Source organism: Bos grunniens, chromosome 9, assembly GCF_055505025.1.
Source record: "Bos grunniens cultivar Pamir isolate PY7600 chromosome 9, Bosgru_T2T1.0, whole genome shotgun sequence".
Taxonomy (NCBI): Eukaryota; Metazoa; Chordata; class Mammalia; order Artiodactyla; family Bovidae; genus Bos; species Bos grunniens.
Genome location: NC_141173.1, coordinates 28,954,395 through 28,981,224, shown reverse-complemented (window position 1 = coordinate 28,981,224; position 26,830 = coordinate 28,954,395). Strand labels below are relative to the sequence as shown.

At 34.6% G+C, this 26,830-nt stretch overlaps 1 protein-coding gene across 50 annotated transcripts in view; it reads right to left on the bottom strand.

The window, feature by feature from the left end:
• TRDN (triadin) overlaps positions 1–26,830 on the bottom strand; it is a 414,935-nt gene that overhangs the window by 17,319 nt on the left and 370,786 nt on the right. For 5 of the 50 annotated variants that reach the window (XM_086317033.1, XM_086317034.1, XM_086317043.1 and 2 more), the window contains 19 exons: positions 26,520–26,546; positions 25,751–25,798; positions 23,936–23,983; positions 22,545–22,562; positions 20,348–20,392; positions 18,047–18,067; positions 16,506–16,532; positions 15,564–15,602; positions 15,151–15,186; positions 15,032–15,067; positions 14,913–14,948; positions 14,794–14,829; positions 14,264–14,299; positions 14,145–14,180; positions 14,025–14,060; positions 13,906–13,941; positions 13,787–13,822; positions 12,995–13,039; positions 7,159–7,182 (listed from right to left, as the gene is read on the bottom strand). In XM_086317033.1, the coding sequence (XP_086173159.1) occupies positions 7,159–7,182; positions 12,995–13,039; positions 13,787–13,822; positions 13,906–13,941; positions 14,025–14,060; positions 14,145–14,180; positions 14,264–14,299; positions 14,794–14,829; positions 14,913–14,948; positions 15,032–15,067; positions 15,151–15,186; positions 15,564–15,602; positions 16,506–16,532; positions 18,047–18,067; positions 20,348–20,392; positions 22,545–22,562; positions 23,936–23,983; positions 25,751–25,798; positions 26,520–26,546 (666 nt within the window). The remainder of the gene's footprint in view (positions 1–7,158; positions 7,183–12,994; positions 13,040–13,786; positions 13,823–13,905; positions 13,942–14,024; positions 14,061–14,144; positions 14,181–14,263; positions 14,300–14,793; positions 14,830–14,912; positions 14,949–15,031; positions 15,068–15,150; positions 15,187–15,563; positions 15,603–16,505; positions 16,533–18,046; positions 18,068–20,347; positions 20,393–22,544; positions 22,563–23,935; positions 23,984–25,750; positions 25,799–26,519; positions 26,547–26,830) is intronic. The other 45 variants (XM_086317040.1, XM_086317041.1, XM_086317056.1 and 42 more) reach the window with 30 other exon arrangements.

Below are 26,830 nucleotides of genomic sequence, written 5' to 3'. Positions count from 1 at the left end.
TTTCTTTCAAATAGCAGTAACATGTTTATTAGGAAATTGTGGCTTTCTGAAATTCTTGAAAATTTTCAATCCAGGGATATATAATCAATAAAAACAGGTTATGCTTTTATTAATGACAAATGGTATACTTCAGTTATGTGTAATTATAATCTTATAAAAGAAGTGCTTAACCTAATATATATCAAACATGTAATGAAGGAAAAGCCTTTATATAAAAACTTTAATTATATCCATGCTTATTTAAATTTTCAGACAAAATCACAAAGTAGCTGAATTTGATATCTAAAATTATCCACTATACTTTAGTATTGATACAAATTACTTATTAGTTTACCAAATTCATACACAAAAAATGCAGAACCAAAAGATGAATGAACATTTTAAAAGTTAGAAAGCATTAAAAAGCAAATTACAAATGAAAGCAACAAAGGAAGCTATATAAAAAATGGAAATCCTGGCTAGTCCTCTGCTGGGTTTGCTTAAGTTTTATTAAAAAGTAATTAATTCTGTAAAAGATTAAAAAAAAAACAAAATGGCTGTCTGGGAGGCCTTACAAATAGCTGTGAAAAGAAGAGAAGCAAAAAGCAAAGGAGAAAAGGAAAGATATAAACATCTGAATGCAGAGTTCCAAGAATAGCAAGAAGAGGTAAGAAAGCCTTCTTCAGTGATCAAGGCAAAGAAATAGAGGAAAACAACAGAATGGGAAAGACTAGAGATCTCTTCAAGAAAATTAGAGACAGCAAGGGAACATTTCATGCAAACATGGGTTTCATAAAGGACAGAAATGGTATGGACCTAACAGAAGCAGAAGATATTAAGAAGAGGTGGCAAGAATACACAGAAGAACAGTACAAAAAAAGATCTTCACAACCCAGATAATCACGATGGTGTGATCACTGACCTAGAGTCAGACATCCTGGAATGCGAAGTCAGGTGGGTCTTAGAAAGCATCACTACGAACAAAGCTAGCGGAGGTGATGGAATTCCAGTTGAGCTATTTCAAATCCTGAAAGAAGATGCTGTGAAAGGGCTGCACTCAATGTGCCAGTGACTTTGGAAAACTCAGCAGTGGCCACAGGACTGGAAAAGGTCAGTTTTCATTCCAATCCCAAAGAAAGGCAATGCCAAAGAATGCTCAAACTACTGCACAATTGCACTCATCTCACACGCTAGTAAAGTAATGCTTAAAATTCTCCAAGCCAGGCTTCAGCAATACGTGAACTGTGAACTTCTAGTTGTTCAAGCTGGTTTTAGAAAAGGCAGAGGAACCAGAGACCAAATTGCCAACATCCACTGGATCATCAAAAAAGCAAGAGTTCCAGAAAAACATCTATTTCTGCTTTATTGACTATGCCAAAGCCTTTGACTGTGTGGATCACAATAAACTGTGGAAAATTCTGAAAGACATGGGAATACCAGACCACCTGATCTGCCTTTTGAGAAATTTGTATGCAGGTCAGGAAGCAACAGTTAGAACTGGACATGGAACAACAGACTGGTTCCAAATAGGAAAAGGAATACGTCAAGGCTGGATATTGTCACCCTGCTTTTTTAACTTATATGCAGAGTACATCATGAGAAACGCTGGGCTGGAAGAAGCACAAGCTGGAATCAAGATTGCCGGGAGAAATATCAATAACCTCAGATATGCAGATGACACCACCCTTATGGCAGAAAGTGAAGAGGAACTAAAAAGCCTTTTGATGAAAGTGAAAGAGGAGAGTGAAAAAGTTGGCTTAAAACTCAACATTCAGAAAATGAAGATCATGGCATCTGGTCCCATCACTTCATGGGAAATAGATGCAGAAACAGTGGAAACAGTGTCAGACTTTATTTTTCTGGGCTCCAAAATTACTGGGGATGGTGACTGCAGCCATGAAATTAGAAGACGCTTACTCCTTTGAAGAAAAGTTATGACCAACCTAGATAGCATATTGATTAAGCAGAGACATTATTTTGCCAACAAAGGTCCGTCTAGTCAAGGCTATGGTTTTTCCAGTGGTCATGTATGGATGTGAGAGTTGGACTGTGAAGAAAGCTGGATGCTGAAGAATTGATGCTTTTGAACTGTGATGTTGGAGAAGACTCTTGAGAGTCCCTTGGACTGCAAGGAGATCCAACCAGGCAATTCTAAAGGAGATCAGTCCTGGGATTTCTTTGAAAGGAATGATGCTAAAGCTGAAACTCCAGTACTTTGGCCACCTCATGTGAAGAGTTGACTCATTGGAAAAGACTCTGATGCTGGGAGGGATTGGGGGCAGGAGGAGAAGGGGACAACAGAGGATGAGATGGCTGGATGGCATCATGGTCTCGATAGATGTGAGTCTGAGTGAACTCTGGGAGTTGGTGATGGACAGGGAGGCCTGGTGTGCTGAGATCATGGGGTCGCAAAGAGTCAGACACGACTGAGCGACTGAACTGAACTGAACAGAACTGAAAAGATTAAAATGTATCAGTATTTTATGAAAAAGTTAAATTCATTATTTTAATACAAATATTTGATCTCAGAGACTTTACAATGATTCAAACCTGTCTACACAGATAATTTTGGTGAGGTGCTAACAGTAAAATCCTCACTATTTCTGATCAGATAAAAATGTTACAGAAAAAGGTGTCAAAGTTAAATTTCTACATAGAATAATTTTAAGAAGTGTTCTTAATACATCATTCTTTTAAAGTACTCATTTTCAAGGGCAAGCCAACCTAGCTTTACTTAAATGTTGACTAGTAGATACTAAGAACAAAAACTATGGATTCTTATAAAATCTTTTTCCTTAATTATAAATATAATATAAATATACTGTCAGTGTCTCAGCTATGTCAAGAACCTTGATACTCTTCTAGGTGCAAGACTTCCCTTGCCCCATTTGCTCTTAAAGACTGTAGTTCCTCATTCCCTTGCTTTGTTTCATGTTTTGCCTACAGGCAAGTTCCTGGGAATGATGTTTTACGTAATTTTTTTGTACACAATTTTTTCTCAAAGGAAAAGTTTTCCAAAGCCTTAAAATATTAATATCAGCAAGAAATAATTATACTTTAAAATTCAAGAATGTGAATATTTGTTTTGCTTTTATTTTTTTTTAATTTTATTTTATTTTTAAACTTTACAATATTGTATTAGTTTTGCCAAATATCGAAATGAATCCGCCACAGGTAAAAGTATCAGTAATTATATCTTAAATATAGTATAGTTTCATGCCTCTTGAGGTCTTCCTCAAAACTCTGTGGAAAGGTAATTTCATTATATATTTACCATACATACAAAGTAAAAAATACAGAATGAAAATTAAATGACTATTCAGAAATTAGAAATCTACATCCTTTGATAAAGTAAACCCACAGAACAAATATCAATTAAACCATAATAGTCTGTGAATCATGGAAATTTTGATTTTGCAATGTTACTTTCACTGATGTAATAAAGAAATACTATTATTTTGCTGATTATTTTTTATTCCTAAAACAAACCCTCAGGGTAGCTGAGAATCTAGTCCACCAGGATGATTTCAAGAATCTCAATCAGAGTAAGCCACGAGATTTCGGAAAGAGATACTGCTTCTCTCTTTTACATCAGTCTTTTCCCACATATTAACAGTCTCCCCCATTCCCAACAAAAAAATCTGGGAATGAATAATGGTCTGTGCGCATCCAGCACCAAAGCAGAAAAAATGACAGAGCAGAGGTGGAAGACCTGCTTCTGTTCAGAGGACAAGAGACACAGGCCCTAGCGCTGGAGAGAAGGTTGGAAGGGAGCAATGGGCACAAAGGAACTATTTCATCAACTTCCTTTAGTAAAGACAAACAGCTAAAAAATAAATTAGACATCTGACAAAAAAAATTACATAATGTTAAAAAAAAAAAGAGTTCAGGGAAAGAACAATGATTCTTTAGTTTAAATTATCTTTAGTATGTTCTACTTGATATGTATCTGAGGCAGTTTTTGATAATTACCTCTAAAAAGGCATGATGAAAAGTATGTGCTATAAAAACATAATTTTCATATACACACAAAACAAGCTTATTAAAATGCATTATTCCAAAAGACTGTTCTATACATCTGTGTCTCTTTTGCTGTCTCACATACAGGGTTATCATTACCATCTTTCTAAATTCCATATGTATGCGTTAGTATACTGTATTGGTGTTTTGGGGTGGGATGATTTGGGAGAATGGCATTGTAACATGTATAATATCATATAAGAAACGAATCGCCAGTCCAGGATACAGGATGCTTGGGGCTGGTGCACCGGGATGACCTAGAGGGATGCTATGGGGAGGGAGATGGGAGGGGGGTTCAGGATTGGGAACATGTGTACACCTGTGGCAGATTCATGCTGATGTATGGCAAAACCAATACAATATTATAAAATAATTAGCCTCCAATTAAAATAAATAAATTTAAATTAAAAAAATAATAAAATGCATTATTCCATGATGTCTTGGATATTTATATCTTATTATCCACCAGAATCAATATATTGTCTTCCTCACACATTTCTCTTTTCAGTTACTACTCTTATTCTTACTACTTCTATTACTGCTATTCTTATGAGGTTAGACTTTCCATCAATTCCTCCATATTTCACTCCTTTACACAAAATAAACCATAGCCCTCTGTGGCAATAAGTCTAGAGTTCCTTGATGGGCAGGTTCTCTACCTCATAGTTTCAACCTATATGTTCTTACATCTCACTGCTTTCTAACACAGCCAAAGAAATCTTAAGAAAGAAAAACTGAACTGGAGGAATTAGGCTCCCTGACTTCAGATTATACTGCAAAGCTGGAATAATCAAAACAGCATATTACTGGCGCAAAAAGAGAAATTGAGATCAATGGAATGGGATAAAAAGCCCAGAAATAACCCCCAACATATATAGTCAATTAACCTATGACAAAGGAAGCAAGAATATACAACGAAGAAAAGACAGTCTCTTCAATAAATGATGCTTGGAAAACTGAATAGCTACATGTTAAAGAATGAAATTAGAACATTCTCTAACACCATACACAAAAATAAACTCCAAATGGACTGAAGACCTAAATTTAAGATTAGATACTATAAAACTCCTAGAGGAAAATGTAGGCAGAACACTTTTTGATATAAACTGTATCTGTATTTTTTTGAATCCTTTTCCTAGAGCAATGTAAATAAAAACAAAAATAAACAAATGGAACCTAATTACACTTAAAAGCTTTTGCACAATAAAGAAAACTATAAATAAGACAAAAAGACAATCTACAGAATGGGAGAAAATATTTGCAAATGATGCAACTAACAAGGGATTAATCTCCAAAGTATACAAACAGCTCACAGATAAATTTTTGATTGGCAATTTATGATGTGCTAAGTCTAGTTAGTATCAGAATTAAATTGAATTGTAGGAGAGCTGGTGTCACAGAGAAATGCTTAGTATGAAAACAATCCTACTTGCCTGGTATCAGAAGTGTTAGGAGTATGGTAGTAGCGTGAGAGTAAAGGAGAAATACACAGGACAAGTGAGTTTTTTCTTTACACCTTCTTTTGCCAATTATCCAATCCTAACCATTTTTCAAATACAAATTGTAGAATTATCTCCTAAATGAATTCTATCCTGACTACCTTTGGCCGTAGGGGAAGGGTGTGGAGTGAGATAGTTTCAGAGGGTTTTCTGAAGATCAAATATTAGCTTTGCCTGTGCATCAATGAGACAGTGCTGTAACCTTGTAATTATTTTCCTTTTTTCAAAAATATCTGAAGCAAGTCCATATGGAGCTCTATTACTTGCAGTCAAGGAACTTTGAGATATATGGCAAGTACCACCTTTACTGATTGTCTTATATCATCCTTATTACTCACTAAATATTGAACACAGCAGAAATACTCAATAAATCCTGAGAACTGCTCCGCCCAATGCAGTAGCCACTGACGCCCGGGGCTGTTAGAGAATTGAAATACAGCTAGTGCAAATCAAAATGTGCCATAAGTATAATATACACCCACAATTTCAAAGGCTCAATAAAAAATTAGATAAACTATCAAAATACTTCTATATAGATTACATTTTGAAAAAATATTTGAAAATAGCATCAGATACAAATATTAAAATTGTTTTCATCTATTTGTCTTTACCCTTTTAATGTGTCTGTGCTGCGCTTAGTTTCTCAGTTGTGTCCAACTCTTTGCCACCGCATGGACTGTAGCCTGCCAGGCTCCTCTGTTCATGTGGATTCTCCAGGCAAGAATACTGGAGAGGGTTGCCATGCCCTTCTCCAGGGGATCTGCGCAACCCAGGGATCGAACCTAGATCTCCTGCATTGCAGGAGGTTTCTTTACAATCTGGAACCCCAGGGAAGCCCAAGAATACTGGAGTGGGTAGTCTATCCCGTCTCCAGAGGATCTTCCCAACCCAGGAATCAAACTGGGGTATCCTGCATTGCAGGTGGATTCTTTACCAGGTCAGCTACCAGGGAAGCCGTTTAATGTGTCTACTTGAAAATTTAAAACTATAGATGTGGCTCTAGTGATACTGCCTTAGATAGCCCTGATTTAAAATCATTTGTCTTCTTAAATCCGGAAACTTGAGAAGGAAATTTGCTATTTCCCAGAATTTTAAGATTTATAGGAAAATTCATAGTTGTGGCATGTATCATTTGAGCTGCTATCTACACCTAGATCTTGGTATTTCAGAGAGTATTTTCTGAGAGTTTGGTCAGTGTATGTTACACATAAGATTAGATCTATTCCTAACTATGTATTCTTTTTAGACCTATAATTAAGTTAATGAACATTAGAAAACAACAGCAAAGCAAGCATTATTGCTCAACCAGATGTGCTCTATTACAAATGTTTAGTGATTGAGGGCTGAAGACGAAAGTAGGATTATTTTATTCCATTCAACCTTAATCACTGAAAAGACTTATGTATTGAATGCAAGTCACTTTAATCTTCAGGCTCAAGAACATGATAAGGTATTTGTTACAAGTTATTTTAATAATACAGTTTTGTTTTTTAAGTTTCAACATAAATAAGATGAAAAGTCATCAAAATCCTGTCAGAAGGTTTAATATGAAATGACTCAATTTCTGAACACATTAAAAAAATAAATATTTCATGAATTTCAGCTTGAAATTCATACTGTATGCCAAAGAGAATTTATTATCAATATAAGCAGTACTTACTTGATATTCTTGCGGGTTTTTCTACTAAAAATAAAGAAAACAAGTCTTGTTTAACTCAGGTAAAATACAAAGATATTATACATCAATAGACTGCATAAAAGTATCTAATATCTTTTGACTTTCTTCCTTATTTTTCATGAGTTAGTGAATAAGTGGAGCTCTCTGTTGTTTGATAACATGGATCTTTGAATATCTTAATTGTTATTATGTGAGACATCAAAAAAGTTATTAATCATTGCAGGTGTCACAACATACTTATGCTTTTAAACATGCTTACTAAAATCATCAGGATCTTTGTTAAATTGTTTTGGTTAAACTATAATTATACCCAACACCAGTGAAATTACTTTGCATGATATAATTAATCTAAATACTTGCTTTAAACTTTCAAAATTTCATAAAATACATTATTGAGAATTATTTTCCTTTTGGACATGAATAAAACCTTCTCCAAAATCTTAAAAAGCAACATGTAAAATCAACTAAATTTTCATAATCATTTATTTATTAGTTTCAATGAGAGATTATAATTCTTCAAATATGTTTTTCCATTAAACTCTATGTATTTAGGATGAAGATATAAAGTGAAATGACTGTCTTAAATATAGCAGACTTTCTAACTTTCTGAAACAGAGAGAATGGGTAACATTCATATTCCATTAATGTCTAATTTAAAGGGCTAGGTTTGAAAATATAATTTTTAAGGAATCTGCATAACGTGTTTTACTTTAAGACTTGTAGAGTTTCTGATATATCCTAATAATTGCAAAGTTACAAAAGTTAGGCTAATGGAATTCAGAAAAATACTTTAGAAAAGCTAATGCTATAATCTTTCCTTTCTAAATAGCATTGGCTAAAGAGACAGGAATTTAGATGTAATGAACCATTACTTGAGTGAAGGAATGAATAGAATGTGTTTATATTCTCAACTAGTTCTAGGTTAGACTTATGCTTTCAGTTCAGTTCAGTCTCTCAGAAGTGTCTGACTGCGACCCCATAAACCACAGCATGCCAGGCCTCTCTGCCCATCACCAACTCCCGGAGTTTACCCAAACTCATGTCCATTGAGTCAGTGATGCCATCCAACCATCTCATCCTCTGTCGTCCCCTTCTTCTCCAGCCCTCAATCTTTCCCGGCATCAGGGTCTTTTCCAATGAGTCAGCTCTTCGCATCAGGTGGCCAAACTATTGGAGTTGCAGCCTCAGCATCAGTCCTTCCAATGAACACCCAGGACTAATCTCCTTTAGGATGGACTGGTTGGATCTCCTTGCAGTCCAAGGGACTCTCAAGACTCTTCTCCAACATCACAGTTCAAAAGCGTCAATTCTTTGGTGCTCAGCTTTCTTTATAGTCCAACTCTCACATCCATACATGACTACTGGAAAAACCATAGCCTTGACTAGATGGACCTTTGTTGGCAAAGTAATGTCTCTGCTTTTTAATATGCTGTCTAGTCTAGGTTGGTCATAACTTTCCATCCAAGGAGTAAGTGTCTTTTAATTTCATGGCTGGGATCACCATCTGCAGTGATTTTGGAGCCCAAAAAAATAAAGTCTGACACTGTTTCCACTGTTTCCCCTTCTATTTGCCATGAAGTAATTGGACCGGATGCCATGATCTTCATTTTCTGAATGTTGAGCTTTAAGCCAACTTTTTCACTCTCCACTTTCACTTTCATCAAGAGGTTCTTTAGTTCTTCACTTTCTGCCGTAAGGGTGGTGTCATCTGCATATCTGAAGTTATTGATATTTCTCCCAGCAATCTTGATTCCAGCTTGTGCTTCTTCCAGCCCAGCGTTTCTCATGATGTACTCTACATATAAGTTAAATAAGCAGGGTGACAATATACAGCCTTGACAATATACAGTACTCCTTTTCCTATTTGGAACCAGTCTGTTGTTCCATGTCCAGTTCTAACTGTTGCTTCCTGACCTGCATACAGGTTTCTCAAGAGGCAGGTCAGGTGGTCTGGTATTCCCATGTCTTTCAGAATTTTCCACAGTTTATTGTGATTCACATGGTCAAAGGCTTTGGCATAGTCAATAAAGCAGAAATAGATGTTTTTCTGAAACTCTCTTGCTTTTTTGATGATCCAGTGATGTTGGCAATTTGATCTCTGGTTCCTCTGCCTCTTCTAAAACCAGCTTGAACATCTGGAAGTTCACGGTTCATGTATTGCTGAATCCTGGCTTGGAGAATTTTAAGCATTACTTTACTAGTGTGTGAGATGAGTGCAATTGTGCAGTAGTTTGAGCATTCTTTGGCATTGCCTTTCTTTGGGATTGGAATGAAAACTGACCTTTTCCAGTCCTGTGGCCACTGCTGAGATTTCCAAATTTGCTGGCATATTGAGTGCAGCCCTTTCACAGCATCACCTTTCAGGATTTGAAATAGCTCAACTGGAATTCCATCACCTCCACTAGCTTTGTTCATAGTGATGCTTCCTAAGTTTGGCCCACTTGACTTTGCATTCCAGGACATCTGGCTATAGGTGAGTGATCACACCACTGTGATTATCTGGGTCGTGAAGATCTTTTTTGTACAGTTCATCTGTGTATTCTTGCCATTTATTCTTAATATCTTCTGCTTCTGTTAGGTCCCTACCATTTCTGTCCTTTATCAAACCCATGTTTGCATGAAATGTTCCCTTGGTATCTCTAATTTTCTTGCAGAGATCTCTAGTCTTTCCCATTCTATTGTTTTCCTCTATTTCTTTGCATTGATCATTGAGCAAGGCTTTCTTATCTTTCCTTGCTATTCTTTGGAACTCTGCATTCAAATGGGTATATCTTTATCACGTTAATCCAAGTCTATGCCCTGACCAGTAATGCTGAAGAAGCTCAAGTTGAACAGTTCTATGAAGACCTACAAGACCTTTTAGAACTAACACCCAAAGAAGATGTCCTTTGCATTATAGGGGATTGGAATGCAAAAGTAGAAGTCAATAAACACCTGGAGTAACAGGCAAATTTGGCCTTGGAGTACAGAATGAAGCAGGGAAAGGCTAACAGAGTTTTGCCAAGAGAATGCACTGGTCATAACAATAACCCTTTTCCAACAACACAAGAGAAGACTCTACACATGGACATCACCAGATGGTCAATGCTGAAATCAGATTGATTATATTCTTTGCAGCCAAAGATGGAGAAGCTCTATACAGTCACCAAAAACAAGATTGTGAGCTGACTGTGGCTCAGATCATGAACTCCTTATTGCCAAATTCGACTTAAATTGAAGCAAGTGGGGAAAACCACTAGACCATTCAGGTATGACCTAAATCAAGTCCCTTATGTTTTCACATGTAATTATTTTTTCCTGCCATGTATTCATAATATGAAGATCTTAGAAATGGACTCACAGAATACAGTAAGAAAGAAGCTTCTATCCAGTGTCCAAATCCCTAGAATCCTTTGGACAGCCACCCTCTAGTCAGCACCAACAGACCACTTTCTAGGGGACAAAGTGGGGTGCCTTTTGTCTTTGAAAGTGAAACTGTAGCTGGACAGGCTCCTCTATCCATGGGGGTTCTCCAGGCAAGAGTATAGGAGTGGGTTGCCATGCCCTCCTCCAGGGGACCTTCCCAACCCAGGGATTAAACCCAGGTTTCCCACATTGCAGGCAGATTCTTTACTGTCTGAGCCACCAGGGAAGCACATTTTATCTTTGGGCTGCTGTAATTGGTAGAAAGCTTTCCCTTATATTTGCCTACCATAATGTGGTTCAGTTCAGTTCAGTCGCTCAGTCGTGTCCGACTCTTTGCAACCCCATGAATCGCAGCACGCCAGGCCTCCCTGTCCATCACCAACTCCTGGAGTTCACTCAGACTCACGTCCACCGAGTCCGTGATGCCACCCAGCCATCTCATCCTCTGTCATCTCCTTCTCCTCCTGCCCCCAATCCCTCCCAGCATCAGAGTCTTTTCCAATGAGTCAACTCTTCGCATGAGGTGGCCAAAGTACTGGAGTTTCAGCCTTAGCATCAGTCCTTCCAACGAACACCCAGGACCTATCTCCTTTAGAATGGACTGGTTGGATCTCCTTGCAGTCCAAGGGTCTCTCAAGAGTCTTCTCCAACACCACAGTTCAAAAGCATCAATTCTTCGGCACTCAGCTTTCTTCACAGTCCAACTCTTACATCCATACATGACCACTGGAAAAACCACAGCCTTGACTAGACGGACCTTTGTTAGCAAAGTAATGTCTCTGCTTTTCAATATGCTATCTAGGTTGGTCATAACTTTTCTTCATATTAAAATGTGATTGAATGGGCTTAAGCCTTTGACACCACACCCACTTGGAGCCAACTCCTGTCTCTATCAGGTAAACACTCCTAGAGGTTAGACTTCCTTCACCTAACATTAACTCAGCTTTAAACTGTGAATGATCACTGGGTCTATACTAAGATGGAAGTTGAAATAATAATAGGAAAGGCTATAGCTGTGAGTTTTCAAAGTAATACATTACTTTTTATTCTTCTGCCTGCTGCTGCTGCTGCTGCTATGTCGCTTCAGTCGTGTCCGATTCTGTGCTACCCCATAGACGGCAGCCCACCAGGCTCCCCCGTCCCTGGTATTCTCCAGGCAAGAACATTGGAGTGGGTTGCCATTTCCTTCTCCAATGCATGAAAGTGAAAAGTGAAAGTGAAGTCGCTCAGTCGTGTCCGACTCTTAGCAACCCCATGGACTGGAAACTACCAGGCTCCTCCGTCCATGGGATTTTCCAGGCAAGAGTACTGGAGTGGGGTGCCATTGTCTTCTCCTATTCTTCTGGCTAAGTATCTTAAAAGATATAACATTTCTGGAGAAATTTCCAATATAAAAATTGTGTTCTTGTATCATTTTACAAATCTGATTTGCTCTCTTACTCTAAATTTTACACCTTAATATTACTAAAAATTGTGTCTAAATATGTTCTGCCATTTCAGGTATACACATTACAGTAAGCAGCAACAGGGACCAGTGACAAACTAGGTTCCTCCCTCTCCACACTCCCAGTATACACACAGACTAGAGATCTATATTTACTCTGAATGAAAATTCTTATTTAATTATGGCATGTTTACTTAGCATTTTAAAATATAAATCACTTATGTTTTGTTACATTTTGAATTAATTAGATTCATCTAAAATTTTATGACCCAGACTAAGTAATTCAGTTATACTCTTACAGTTTTATGATGATGTCACCAAAATAGGTCATTCTCATTTTGGGTGAAGAACACCTGCCTGTCATGTGCATGCTAGCTTCTGCCCTCTGCTATCTACTTTGTATCTATGTTGAATTAATTTCAAAGATTGACTTATAAATAATAAAACTATATTCATGATATTAGTTATATTTGATGTAGTTGCAGATAAACAGACTATTGGCTCCTTCTCTTTTTACTACTCTATCATCCTTGAATGTAGTCATGCTGGGAAAGTCTTCTTACAATAATAAATTTTTCCTTCTGATAGGTACTGGGATATCTAATGAATGTTTATGTTGTTGCTGCTGCTGCTAAGTCACTTCAGTCGTGTCCGACTCTGTGCGACCCCACAGACGGCAGCCCACTAGGCTCCTCTGTCCCTGGGATTCTCCAGGCAAGAATACTGGAGTGGGGTGCCATTCTCCTGTTTATGTTGTTAATAGTTTCTATTTCTTCACATTTCCTAGTTTTCCACTGAAATGTAAGCATTCTGTTCTATTTCCTACCTGTCCACTTCCCCTGCTGTTAGAATTGTATAAACAGCTAGACTTTCTTGCTTTAGAAATTTAGTGTTAATATTAAGCACCAACATAATTCAGGCATCTCCACATCAACACAGCATTTGAGGATTTACCAAGGTCAAGATTACCTTTTGTCGTATTGTGTAATTGAAGACTTCCTTTTCTTGTTGGCACTGTATAAAAAAGAAAATGTAAATTAAAATATGAACTTTCAGAGCAAATATTCATAAAGACTTTGGCTCACTTCAACTCTAAGCTTTAGCAACATGAGAATAATTTAAATGTTGTAAATATTTTCTCAAGGTGTTTTAAAAGTTTTCTGCTAACACCTAAGAAAAATAAATGTTAGCTGAAGAGATTGTTGTATCTGCATAAACATAGATACGACCTGAACTCAGTGATTACAGGGTATTTAAATGAATCTGAGTCCACGGACAATGGGTAATGCTGATTAATTGAATTTAGATATAAACCAGAAAAGTGTCTTCTTTTGTTATTAGTAATCTTTTTGGTATGTCTAAGAATGCTTTGCTCCTGACTCGACAGAATATTTCTCTGATGATTAAGGCCTTTATAAGGTTTTTAGATGACTAAACATGGAAATCAGTGATTATTGTATTATTTATGTAGTTTCCTAAGTAAATAAAACTAAAGTTAAGATAAAAAAGCAGCATCGCAGTGCAGCTTCTAACGTTTCTCACCAATGACCAACACATGACTGCACACCGCAGGCGTGGCCTGCATCCATCGCTCCTCTGACACTGTCATTATCACAGGCTGTGATTATTTACCACTCTTCTTCTTTTAATCAGGCCAGCAATCATCGCGTACATATAGAAAAGTTTTCTTTAAAATTGAAATAAATAAATTTTGACTCAAAATACTTTGACTTCAGTAACTTTTAAACTTTTAAAAATTACCTTTTTCTTCTTTAAGATGTCTCATTTCTGCTTTTTCTATAGAGATAAAATGACAGAGTCATATACATATTTATTCAAAATATTTTGACTTCAGGAACTTTTAAGCTCTTAAAAATTACCTTTTTCTTCTTTAAGATGTCTCATTTCTGCTTTTTCTATAGAGATAAAATGATAGAGTCATATACATATTTATTCAAAATATTTTGACTTCAGGAACTTTTAAGCTTTTAAAAATTACCTTTTTGTCCTTTAAGATGTCTCATTTCTGCTTTTTCTATAGAGATAAAATGACAGAGTTATATACATATTTATTCAAAAATATTTTGACTTCAGGAACTTTTAAGCTTTTAAAAATTACCTTTTTCTCCTTTAAGATGTCTCATTTCTGCTTTTTCTATAGAGATAAAATGGTAGAGTCATATACATATTTATTCAAAATATTTTGACTTCAGGAAGTTTTAAGCTTTTAAAAATTACCTTTTTCTTCTTTAAGATGTCTCATTTCTGCTTTTTCTATAGAGATAAAATGAATCAGTCCTAATGAGGTGGATGAAACTGGAGCCTATTATACAGAGTGAAGTAAGCCAGAAGGAAAAACACCAATACAGTATACTAACGCATATATATGGAATTTAGAAAGATGGTAATAATAACCCTGTGTACGAGACAGCAAAAGAGACACTGATGTATAGAACAGTCTTATGGACTCTGTGGGAGAGGGAGAGGGTGGGAAGATTTGGGAGAATGGCATTGAAACATGTAAAATATCATGTATGAAATGAGTCACCAGTCCAGGTTTGATGCACGATACTGGATGCTTGGGGCTAGTGCACTGGGATGACCCAGAGGGAGGGTATGCGGAGGGAGGAGGGAGGAGGGTTCAGGATGGGGAACACATGTATACCTGTGGTGGATTCATTTTGATATTTGGCAAAACTAATACAATTATGTAAAGTTTAAAAATAAAATAAAATTAAAAAAAGAAAAAAGAAGTAAATAAAAATTACCTTTTTCTTCTTTAAGATGTCTCATTTCTGCTTTTTCTATAGAGATAAAATGGTAGAGTCATATACATATTTATTCAAAATATTTTGACTTCAGGAACTTTTAAGCTTTTAAAAATTACCTTTTTCTCCTTTAAGATGTCTCATTTCTGCTTTTTCTATAGAGATAAAATGGTAGAGTCATATACATATTTATTCAAAATATTTTGACTTCAGGAAGTTTTAAGCTTTTAAAAATTACCTTTTTCTTCTTTAAGATGTCTCATTTCCGCTTTTTCTATAGAGATAAAATGGTAGAGTCATATACATATTTATTCAAAATATTTTGACTTCAGGAAGTTTTAAGCTTTTAAAAATTACCTTTTTCTTCTTTAAGATGTCTCATTTCTGCTTTTTCTATAGAGATAAAATGGTAGAGTCATATACGTATTTATTCATAGGTCTTTCCAAGTTTGAAATTACATATTTTGCAGTCAATATTTACAATTCAGGAGTTATATGAAAAGAACTCTATGGTGTTAATATAGCAATAACAGATGGAGTTTGCTTTAAGATCTCAGTTCCTGTTCCCTTTAGATATCTAATAATAATGTAATACTACACTCCTTGCATGAATAACACCCTACATAGCTTCGATTCTGATATATACTTTAAAACCAATGTCCATATTTTCATGAATTGCTTTTTTAAGTGATATAATTTGTATAATTACATATTTTTGATTCCTATGCTTTTATCACTAATATGATATACATGCCTTAAAATGTATTTACCTTTACTTTCCTTTTCAGATTTTTCAATTTTCTTTTTTGCTAGGGGGGAAAAATAACAATAACATTGGTTTAAAAACATAATTTTCTTACTCAGTTTTGGAGTAAATATTTGCAGATGAAACTTAATCCCGTAAGTGAAAGAGGGTCAAGGTTCTGCTTTTAAAGATGTGAAGATAAAGTCTCCCGCCCTTGTGTAAGAACATGTATATTTCTGTTATCCTTGGTTATTTAGTTTTATAAATCACAACCTCCTCCTTTTGTTTTCTGGTTTTATTTTTGTACATGTTTTCAAGGAAAGCTAGAGTAAGCCATGCATTTATTAATAAGTTTAAACTAGTAACAGAAAAAAACATTCAAATTTTCTACTGTTACCTTTAGGAAATGAAAATTTGATTAGTGCTATGAATACTCAATGAATTAACTGTTGAGTAAAAACAATGTAAGAGTCACAATATATCTCTGAGGAAAATGTAGACACATGCTTTTTAAACCAGAGTTTTGACTGACTGATGCTTTTCTTTAACTATATTTATCAGACAAGAGTAAGAAAGGGAAAGGGAAAGTGAAGTCTCTCAGTCGTGTCCGACTCTTTGCGACCCCATGGCCTATAACCCACCAGACTCCTCCGTCCATGGGATTTTCCAGGCAAGATACTGGAGTGGGTTGCCATTTCCTTCTCCAATTTATCAGACAAGAGTAAGAAGGACACCAATATTTAATGAGTGACAACCAAGCATGTAGTGGGAATGTTATATACGTTATTTCATTTCATACTTATTACAAACCTTTTGGAAAGTCATTATGTCTATTCTATAGATGAGTAAACTGAGAATCTGAGCTGTTAATGGATTTTCCCAAATGTTATGCAGCTATATAGAGATTCAAATTTAAATACTATTCCTATTGATCTATGTTACCTCCTCTGTGAAAGCAAATATTTACCTGATTCTGTTACTTCTTGTGTTTCCTCTTTAGAAAAAAATAATAGAAGGAAGGAAGAAAAATAAAAGGAAATAATAATTTTGTTTTTCCAGTAGCAGACAACTGAACTTCATCTTTATGTTATTTCACATTAATTCCAAAAGTAGTGACAATAGACACATACTCAAAATGGCAAAGAGATACGTTGGTAACTAACATTTCTGAAGACATAACTGGCATCTATTCTGGAAATAGAATCACTATATAAATTAATATTAAATAGTCTATTCATACATGGTAGAATGGATCAGTTTGAAGACATTTGGGTAGTTTTCTCATTACAAATTATAAATCTCCATTACATAAACTTTTAACATGATTTGAACATGTGCCTGCACACATTCATTCATTAACTTTTTATAAAGCAACTTCATGTATAACAAGGACTTAGTGCAATGAGTGGGGTTGAGAGACGAGATTTTAAAATATCACAAAAATAATTTCAACTCATAATGACTACAGTCAGAGTAGTGAGACAACATATAAAAATGTTATATAAGAACAAATATATATAATGAATAATGTTTTATAAACAAAACTGCATTTGCAAATAATTATGGTGATATTTCTTATCAGTAATCTAGTTTTGACTTTCAGCCCTTAATTTTTGTAATAACGTTCATATTAGTAGCATTTACACAGACTAAATATACTAGATATTTTTGCCAACCCAAAGGCAACATTTAATGTTTAACACTGGCATTGAATCCATTCAGAAGAAAATCATAGATGTATTCACAAGAAATCTATCATAACACTTTTAAGGAACCAGGTTAGTCCTTGGCATTGAAAATCTTTAGACACAACTTCTAGTTTCACTCGATTGAAATGTGCATATTTACCCACAGGGTAATGTCAAGGTCATAATTTAATGGTACTAAATATACAATTTCATTTTTATAAAATTTCATACATTTTCATTTTTTCATACATTTAAAAAATTATTCCTTTTTACTATTGTTTTAAATGTTACAATAAAACAGTGATTCTGAAACACTAAAACAACTCATCTTTAGCTTTTGAAGAAATATGAAAATAAAAAGCTAATATGTTAAGATTAAATAATTGAAGATGTGTATTGTGTGTTCTAAGCTTGGTTTAACCCAGCAATGACTATAAGAGGAACCTCCATACTGTATTTATTCAATGTATCCTAACAACTGAAGTACATAAAAGAGAGATGGAACCACTTTTTTTTTTTTTTTTGTGGGCAGTATTAGTTAAGATAATTGAATTAATTACACAGATAATGACAACAGAAGTCATTTTAGGCATTCCCTCACTGCTATAGTGTAATTGACACTCAAATATATGTTCAAATATTAATGAATAAAATACACACTATTCTTTGTCAATAGGAATCATTTATGTAGGCATGTCATAATAGCTACTGCATTAATAAACATACCACAATAAATTTTACTGCATGTACAATTTAAAGAAATTATAAAATTTAAATACTTAAATAGAAAATTCTTACAATTTTAGTATGGTACACTTACTTGGAGTTGGTTTTGGTTTGTCTAAAAAGTAAAAAAAAAAAAAAAAAGAAAAGGTCATTTTGTGGCTATAGGTAAAATATCAGACTTTTACATTTCATAATTCTGTTTGAGTTAAAATAAGAAAACGCTAAACTTATCTTAAAATGAGCAATAGGCAATACAATTTGAGCAATTTTAAAATCATGTTCTAAAGAATTCCATATTCCAATAAAACTTCAAAGTATAGGATTTTCTTGGTCTCTTTATCCTTGTAAAGCCTCATATTTCATCTGATGCAAAATTAATGCTTAAGATAATCTGAACTCCTTACTGTTACTGAATGGCATAAAAGACACATTCTGCTATTGTCCTTTCAGAACATATTAATATTAATTAATATTAACTATTTAAACCTTTCCAATCCAGTCTTTTGAATGAAGAAGCTGACTTTATAAAATCTCAAGAAAAATTAGTGAATTGTTGGTGAAAAACACAAAACTATGCCATCCAAATATATGATTTGTTTCTCAAATATGCTTTGTCCTCTGAAATTAACTAAAAGCATTAATTATGCAGACTTACATGTAAATATCTATTTATTAATAAAGAACTAAATATTTCTTGATGATTGTGAAGAATTTGAATCATCCAAAATTAAATTAATTCATTAACAGAGGAAATATAAGTTAATACAATTTTTAGAGAACAATTAGAGAAATCTATAAAACTTACATTAACTATATCATTTCACTAAAATATTTAAGGAATTTTTACCATAAACATAAATTTACAAAACTAGACAGATAATTATATTTATAATTTTATATCATTAAAGAAAGCTTGTCAGATAACTTAAATATAGGTCAATCAGAGACTAGTTAAGTAAACTGTGTATAACAATACAATAGAATACTAAATAAAGAAATGCTTTGTGTACTGATATAGAAAAATCTTCAAACACACTATTAAACAGAAAAACCTAGGGAAAGAGCTATTTATAGTATATCATGACTTGTGTAAAAAAGGCAAGTGTATATATGTGTGGGTGTATATATACATATATATATATATGTATATATATATAAAATTTGTAGACTATCCATTCTCCAGGGGATCCTTCAGACCCAGAAATCGAACATGGGTCTCCTGCATTGCAAGCAGATCCTTTACACAGTTGAGCTACCAGGGAAGCAAATTTGTATGCAGGTATGTGTGTATATGTGGGCTTCCCTGGTGGCTCAGCTGGTAAAGAATCCACCTGCAATGTGGGAGGCCTGGGTTCGGCTTCTGGGTTGGGAAGATCCCCTGGAGAAGGGCATGGCAAACCACTTCAGTATTCTTCCCTAGAGAATCCCCATGGACAGAGGAGCCTGGTGGGATGCAGTCCATGGGGTCGCAGAGAGTTGGGCATGACTGAGTGACTAAGCACATGTTTATATGTATATGTCTTTTACATATATTGCTAGATGGACACGTTAAAAAATAACAATGATTACCTATCAGACATTAACAGGAAAAGAAGGGGAGGAGGGAAGCTTATTTTTGCAGTGAATCTCTGGTTGCTTTATTGTTGAACCATGCTAAGTATTATATATTTTAAAAATTGAATTACAGTTTTAAAAGTATTAAGCTACTATAGAATTGGATGATTTCTATTTTAAGAAATTATAACAAGTTGAAATTCATGATTAATTTTCAGTGAAATATAATATGTACAATTAGATATGATATTTTAAAGTATCTCAATAGTGACTCAACATTCATGCTCATGTTCAGTTCTGTCTGACTCTTTGTGACCCCATGGACTGTAGCCCACCAGGCTCCTCTGTCCATGGGATTCTCCAGGCAAGAATATTGGAGTGGGTTGCCATTTCCTACTCCAGGGGATCTTTCTGACCAAGGGATTGAACCCATGTCTCTTGTATCTCTTGCATTGGCAGGCAGATTCTTTACCACTGCACCATCTGGGGAGCCCCAAGTCAACATTACCAGTATTATAAATGATATCAATACTGGCATCAGTAAAACACTGAATATTTTGGAAGGATCTTGTGAATCATGAAAGCAAATACTATTACATTAACACAGCTGTATTATAATAGAATGCTTAGCATTCCATATATGTTGGTTATAATATTTAGCAAACTGCTTATCAATACTACCATAGCTCTTATGTCAGATAAACTAGATTCTATTACAAAATCACAAGACAAAACATTACCAGGAAAGAAAATAAAAAGTGCTTATATGCTTTGCTTTAATTTTCAAAGGTAATAAAAACAGTGAATTGGGATAGAATGCAAACCAAAAAGGCAAAATCACCTGTTTTGATAGACGGAGATTCTTTTCCTTGATGTTCAGCTTTTTCTAGAGAGAGAAATAAGAGTTAACTCACAATCTGTAGATTGTTTGTGTAGCAAGCATTTCTTATCTATATATTTGGAGGTAATCCTCAGTTTGTATGGGAAGCATGCTCCCAAAGTCATTTGCATGTCACTTGGAACACAGAAAGCATATTGCCATGGAAACATGTTATAAACAAGATCAGGTTCATTCTCAGGGCATCCTGTAAGATACTTTGAAGATGCTAGCCCTCTTGGTATAAGAAGAGGATAGAATATGACAAAATGGAGAAAAATTGTAAAAGGATTTTTCTTTCTTTGCTGAAGCTTGAGTCATTCTTTGGAGATATTTTAAAGCAGATGATATTTGTCTTGGCATTTTATAAGCTTCCTTTTTACCTCTTTGACTTCTTCTAGGTCCCTTCTTGGCAGGACAGAAGCAATTTGGTGCTGGTCATTCGTTTCTTATTGAAAATTTAACCTGCTGCTGCTGCTGCTGCTAAGTCACTTCAGTCGTGTGACTCTGTGCGACCCCATAGACGGACGCCCACCAGGCTCCTCCGTCCCTGGAATTCTACAGGCAAGAACACTGGAGTGGGTTGCCATTTCCTTCTCCAATTTAACCTAGACTTGCTTTATTCCAGAAAGTATCACACTTTGTATTTTCATTTTCCTGGACTACCCTCTCATTTTAGGTTCAGTTAGAACTCTCACAGATGAATCTCAACTAAATCTAGGACGTGACAACTGGAATCACAACATGTACTTAATATTCTTCTCAGACTTTTGAAAAATATTTGAATTAAAGTAAATTTTAGGAGATATTTTTCTTTCATCAGAAGTAGAATTTCAAATAAAGCTGTTTAGAGTAGGATATTTTGAATGGAGTTAGGATTATGTGGAAATAGAATAGATCACTGCCAAGTGCTGGTTCTTACTAATCACCCCCAGGCTTATTACCCCTGAGCTGTTCTGCTTTACCTGTCCTTTCCCTCCCTCAGCCTGAATTTGGAGATTCTCCACAAGCAATATTATTTTCTCCCCATCATCTTGCACCAACAGTGAAGTAGGTGGGGAACTGTGGGATCTATGTTTCATAAGATTTAATTGGATATTTGTAAAGTAAGGATTGATAGCATTCAAGAATGAACTTCGATGATCTTAAAATTGTATAAATGTTAATGTTACATAAGCATGCACAATAAAACAAGCCAATAATCAAGTTACTAAAACTGTGATAATAATAGAACTTCAAAAGTACTCCAAAAATTAAAGATAATACAAACTGTATATATTTTATATGGCATTCAAAATGCATGCAATAAGTTCTAGGAGGTAAATACATTCTATTTAGGGTCCATATATTTCACTTTATCTCCTGAATCACTAATATGACTTCTTAACTGTCCTCACCAAATCTATCTTTGGATCTTGTCAATTCATTTTCATACTGATCCAGAGAACATTTGACAAATATTCACTCATATCTTCATCTAAGCCTCTGTTTCACAAATACATATCATTCAAGAGCCAAGGTCACAATTCTGACACAACTTTGGATACATTTACTACTGTGACAGTGGGCAAATGCTCACGCTTTTCTGAGACCATTGGTCACTTTTTTAACTCTCTACACCTGTAACATCTGTATCACTCCTGAGCAATGAAATGGATGATCTTTAAAATCTATGCTCATAAGAAAATTCCATGGTTTTAATAAACAAGTGGCAAAATTTAATATTTCATAAAATTATGAAAAAGAATAATACCAAAGATTACCTAACATAATCAATGCTGCCTAAAGCAAATTAAAAATAGTATGTGCTTCATAATACCAAAAAGTATATATTATTTAATTTTATTTTGTTATTCATTAAGTATGTTTAAAATATTGCCTATTTATTCTAGCTTCTTAGTGTTATTTATAGCTTGTATAGTCTCACTCTTTTAGTGATACAATTTCCATAGTTTTTTTTTCCATACAATTATAGTGAATTATTAATTAGTAGTGAAAGACAAATATGTTAAATCAAAGCCATAGCAATAACAGTAATTTATCACCTACAGAAGTACTTTAGCATTAGGCAAAACTAAAAATAATAATTGGGAAAAATAAGCATATTGTAAAAGCTGAAATTGCCAAGTAATAGTTTTCAGATTTTATTTTCATCTCTTACTTGTTGGTTTGGGTTTGACTGTGGAGAACGAAAGAAAACAAGTGACATATGATGAATACAAACTATGGAAAAAATAACTCTTTGGCATCTGTATTTGTTACTTCTTCATTTTAAGTTCTCCTTAAGATTAATTAATTCTCTCTGAACACTGTTATTTCACTGTCAGCAAAGATGTTAATCACACTGCTTATTGAAAATTAAGATGCACAAACTTTTGTGTAAAGTTTGAACCAATCTATATATTTGAGACACAAATACACTGGGCTAGTTTCTTCATAATCTCCAAATACCCATATAATGAAATGAGATACTCAAGGGGTCATATTAACACATTGAGTGAGTGAGTGAGTGAAGTCGCTCAGTCGTGTCGGACTCTTGGTGACCCCATGGACTGTAGCATACCAGGCTCTTCTGTCCACGGGATTTTCCAGGCAAGGGTACTGGAGTGGGTTGCCATTTCCTTCTCCAATTAACACATCAGGGTGAAAATTAAACGAATGTTAACCAAAATTATGAGCTTAGGCAATGGTTGGGATACAGTACAATGGTCATATGAGCTAATGTGAAAATAGCCTTATGAGATTTCTTTCTAAAGAAATAATAGTTCACAATTTCTACAAATAATTAGTTCTCTCCTGAATTCTATTATATTTTCCTGTGAGAACTATACTTAAACCCTGATTATCATGATCATCTGTTAAAAGAAGGAAAGTACTTCATAGTCCTTTTCCTTTGGAAAGATTTTTAGTAAGAAATAGGACTCTATTCATGGCCAAGGTAGTAGGATTTTCATTTTGGGATCAAATGGAGGCGATTCAGTCTTTCAAGATGTCGGCTGAGATGAAAACTTACTTTTGTTCATCCTTTTAGGACAGAACTCCAGAAATGAAAGAGTGTGTACATTTCTTTTTTTTTCCTCTCACATTAAATGATGAGTTGATATTATATATTCTGTTGATCATTTTTCAAGGCAGATTTTAAAACATTATGTAATTACATATAGTCTCTATGAAGTTCCCATGAATGAAAATTATTCCATCTCATGCATGAACAGCACACAGTTCCAGATTTTTGTGATTTTAAAATTGGAGAAAATGTGGTTTGAAAGTGAGATTAAACACCTAATAGAACCAGATAATCAATGCATGCATAGCTGTCCTTGCAAATTATATGTAAGCTTAGGTCAATCACACTTAAAAAAAAATAAAGTATGTCACTCTAGTTTTTCACTGTTAATTTTTATTGAATATATCTTTCAGTTATTTGCAAGAATCTAGAATCTTAGAACTTATGACACAAAGTGCTCACAATCCAGTGAAGATGTGTGTGTGTGCACACCAACATAACACAAAACTGATACATAGAAGAAAAATTTAAAGCAGTTTATTTACCTGTTTTTTCTATTGTGGTAGCTTTTACATGCTTGACAACTTTTTCATCTATGACAGGAAAAAAGTTAACACAAGTGGACATTTTAAATGCATCAGTTCAAAACAGTGACACATTTCAACCGTGATATTTTGTATTCTCTTTGAAATAACACCAATACTGAGACAACCTTAGCTGTTTTCTCAATTAAACAAGTGATATCTTTTATTCAAATTGGATGAGAGCACAAAGAAAATCTGTCTAGCTGCAGATGTCCTTTGCAAGTTTCTTGCCACAAAACTTATTCTAATTCAAATGGTCCCCTAACCCCTAATCAAAGTACACTGCATCCTTTGCCTTCACTGTATTTCACTGCATTTATCTATACAGGAGTACACATAAAACACATAATCCCTTTTCATTATTGAATAAGAATAGGAAGAAACAATTTTTTATCTTTCATGAGCAAGACACCTCCCTGAGAAGCCAGGACTAGCCTGAAAACCCAAGTTTTTATGTCACAAAGATGGGGAAGGGCAAAGGTGGTATATTTATGGGATGTCTTGTGTGCTGTAGATTTTTGTAGACATAGTTAAAGAGATTTGGATCAAAGTAAAGGGATTAGAATAAAGATTCTATATAAAATTAAGCTTTTCAAGTATTCAGCAGTGGGAATGAATCGGTGAAATATTCTAATTGGAAAGTTTCACTTGCAAACAGAATTTAGAGTATGAACATGATCACTTAAATAAAAGATGTGGCCAGAGGGGAATGCCTTTGTTAGATACTCAGAGATGAAACTCTCTCCTGCTCTCAGGATTTCATCTCAAAAATGGGTGTCATTTGGGACAATAAAGACACAGGGTTTATTATTCATGATATTAGACTGTTCTAAAAGTTGTTTCTAAAGTTTTGCTTATGTCAGTACAGACTGCTTTTCTTACCACCCCACAATCAGGCTCTGTTTTCCTTATTTCTATCGACTCAAATCGACTGCAAACAGATTTTCTAAAGTAAAATCTTAAAAATATAAGCAGAAGTTTCCTAAGATATGTTTGGAGAAGGTGCTGTTATCTTTTTAAAGATTCTGACCTAACCATATTCACAATGTCAGGTAGACAATTCAGCCTAGAATAAAAGACCATGTTCTACAGAACAACTGGGAATTGGTCAACCTCAAAATTAAATTCATATTTAATTGGGTTAAATTAAAATTTAAATAAAGTTTCTATTCTTAAATAAAAACTAATGATTAAACTAGTCTTGGTAATTTTTCTATTTCTTTTTATGAGCAGAACCTATTGGCTTACCTCTACTTTCTGTAAAGTGTAAAACTAGGAATAAGAAGAAAGGAAGGGAGGCAAAATGAAGGAAAGAGGGAAGAAGGATGAGAAGCAGGAGGAAACTGCTTTCTTTTTATTTCCTTTTTTTGAGATTTTTGGAATTGAAGATGATCACGTTTCAATGGGCCATTCTGAATTACAAGTTTTCTAGGGATGTCTTGCCCCAAACAGAACAAAGCAAAACAAAATATGGAGACCATTCAACTGAATGGGCATTCAGCACTCAAGTGATTGCTGGCAAAAATGGTCTTTGTGCTAAGCCAAGTTTCTGATAGGAAAAGAGCATGAGCTATCTAGTTATATCTGGCAGACCAAGTTCTCAGCACTAAAAAGAAACCAAACCAAAACACTGTGAAGATGACTAACATTAGAAGCTGAGTGACTTAACACATGAATCTTTCCTAATAACTTTAGATTTGACTCTAAGCTCATCATCCTGCTAAAATTAGAACACTGAGAGACAATTTGATACTACAAATACCACCTGCAAAATACCTGGTTTACCATGAGAAATAGCCTTTTCTGGTTTCACTGTGTCTTGTTCTGAAAATAATAAAAAAAAATATATTTGGATGTGTGTTAGTCACTCAGTTGTGACTAACAGTTGTACTCTTTGCAACCCCATGGACTGCAGCCCACCAGTCCCCCGTCCCCTGTCCATGGAATTTTCCAGGCAGCAATACTGGAGTGGGTTGCCATTCCCTTCTCCAGAAGATCTTCCTGACCTAGGGATTGAACCCAGGTCTCCCATATGCAGGTGGATTCGTTTCCCACTGAGCCATAAGGGGAATCCAAGAATACTGGAGTGGGTAGCCTATCCTTTCTCCAGGGGAACTTCCCGATTCAGGAATCCAACTGGGGTCTCCTGCATTGCAGAAGGATTCGTTATCACCTGAGCTACCAGGGAAGTCCTTTGGATATTTAGAAGCTTTATAAATTAACATACGGTGAATTTTCTCTGTGAAATGGTCCCATGATTTGTTAAGTAGAAAATAATTGACAGATTTGAACAAACATGCCTATGGAAAAGAACTATTCCTCATTTTTCATGTCATCCTAGTTTAGATAAAAAAACTTTAAGGTTTCAGTTGCATGAAAACAATATACCAAGATTTTTAATTTACATTTAAACACTTATAGTTTCCAAAACATAGGCCATAATAAAGCACAAATACTGAGGCATATATTGCATATATATTATTAAAATACTTAATTTTTTGTTAAAATTCTATATTAGCTTTATAGATAAAATAAAGATACATACTGTGTATTTGAGCTTTTTCAGATGAAGCTAGAACATAAACATTTATAATATAAAAAATCAATTAATTTTGCCTGCAAAATTGTAGTATTTATAATAATAAATGAAAGTTCTAAATAGTACTGGACCTAAACAGAAGTTTTAAATGGTATTGGTCTTCTGATTAAAAAAAAAAAAAAAGAGGCAAAATGCAAAATGTTTATATTGGGTAACACTCATCTGCAGCCAATAAACATACTCAGGAAAATAAATTATAAGACAGTAGTTTGGCATTTTTAAACCTTGGTACATTAAAAAGATATATTTTTTATAAG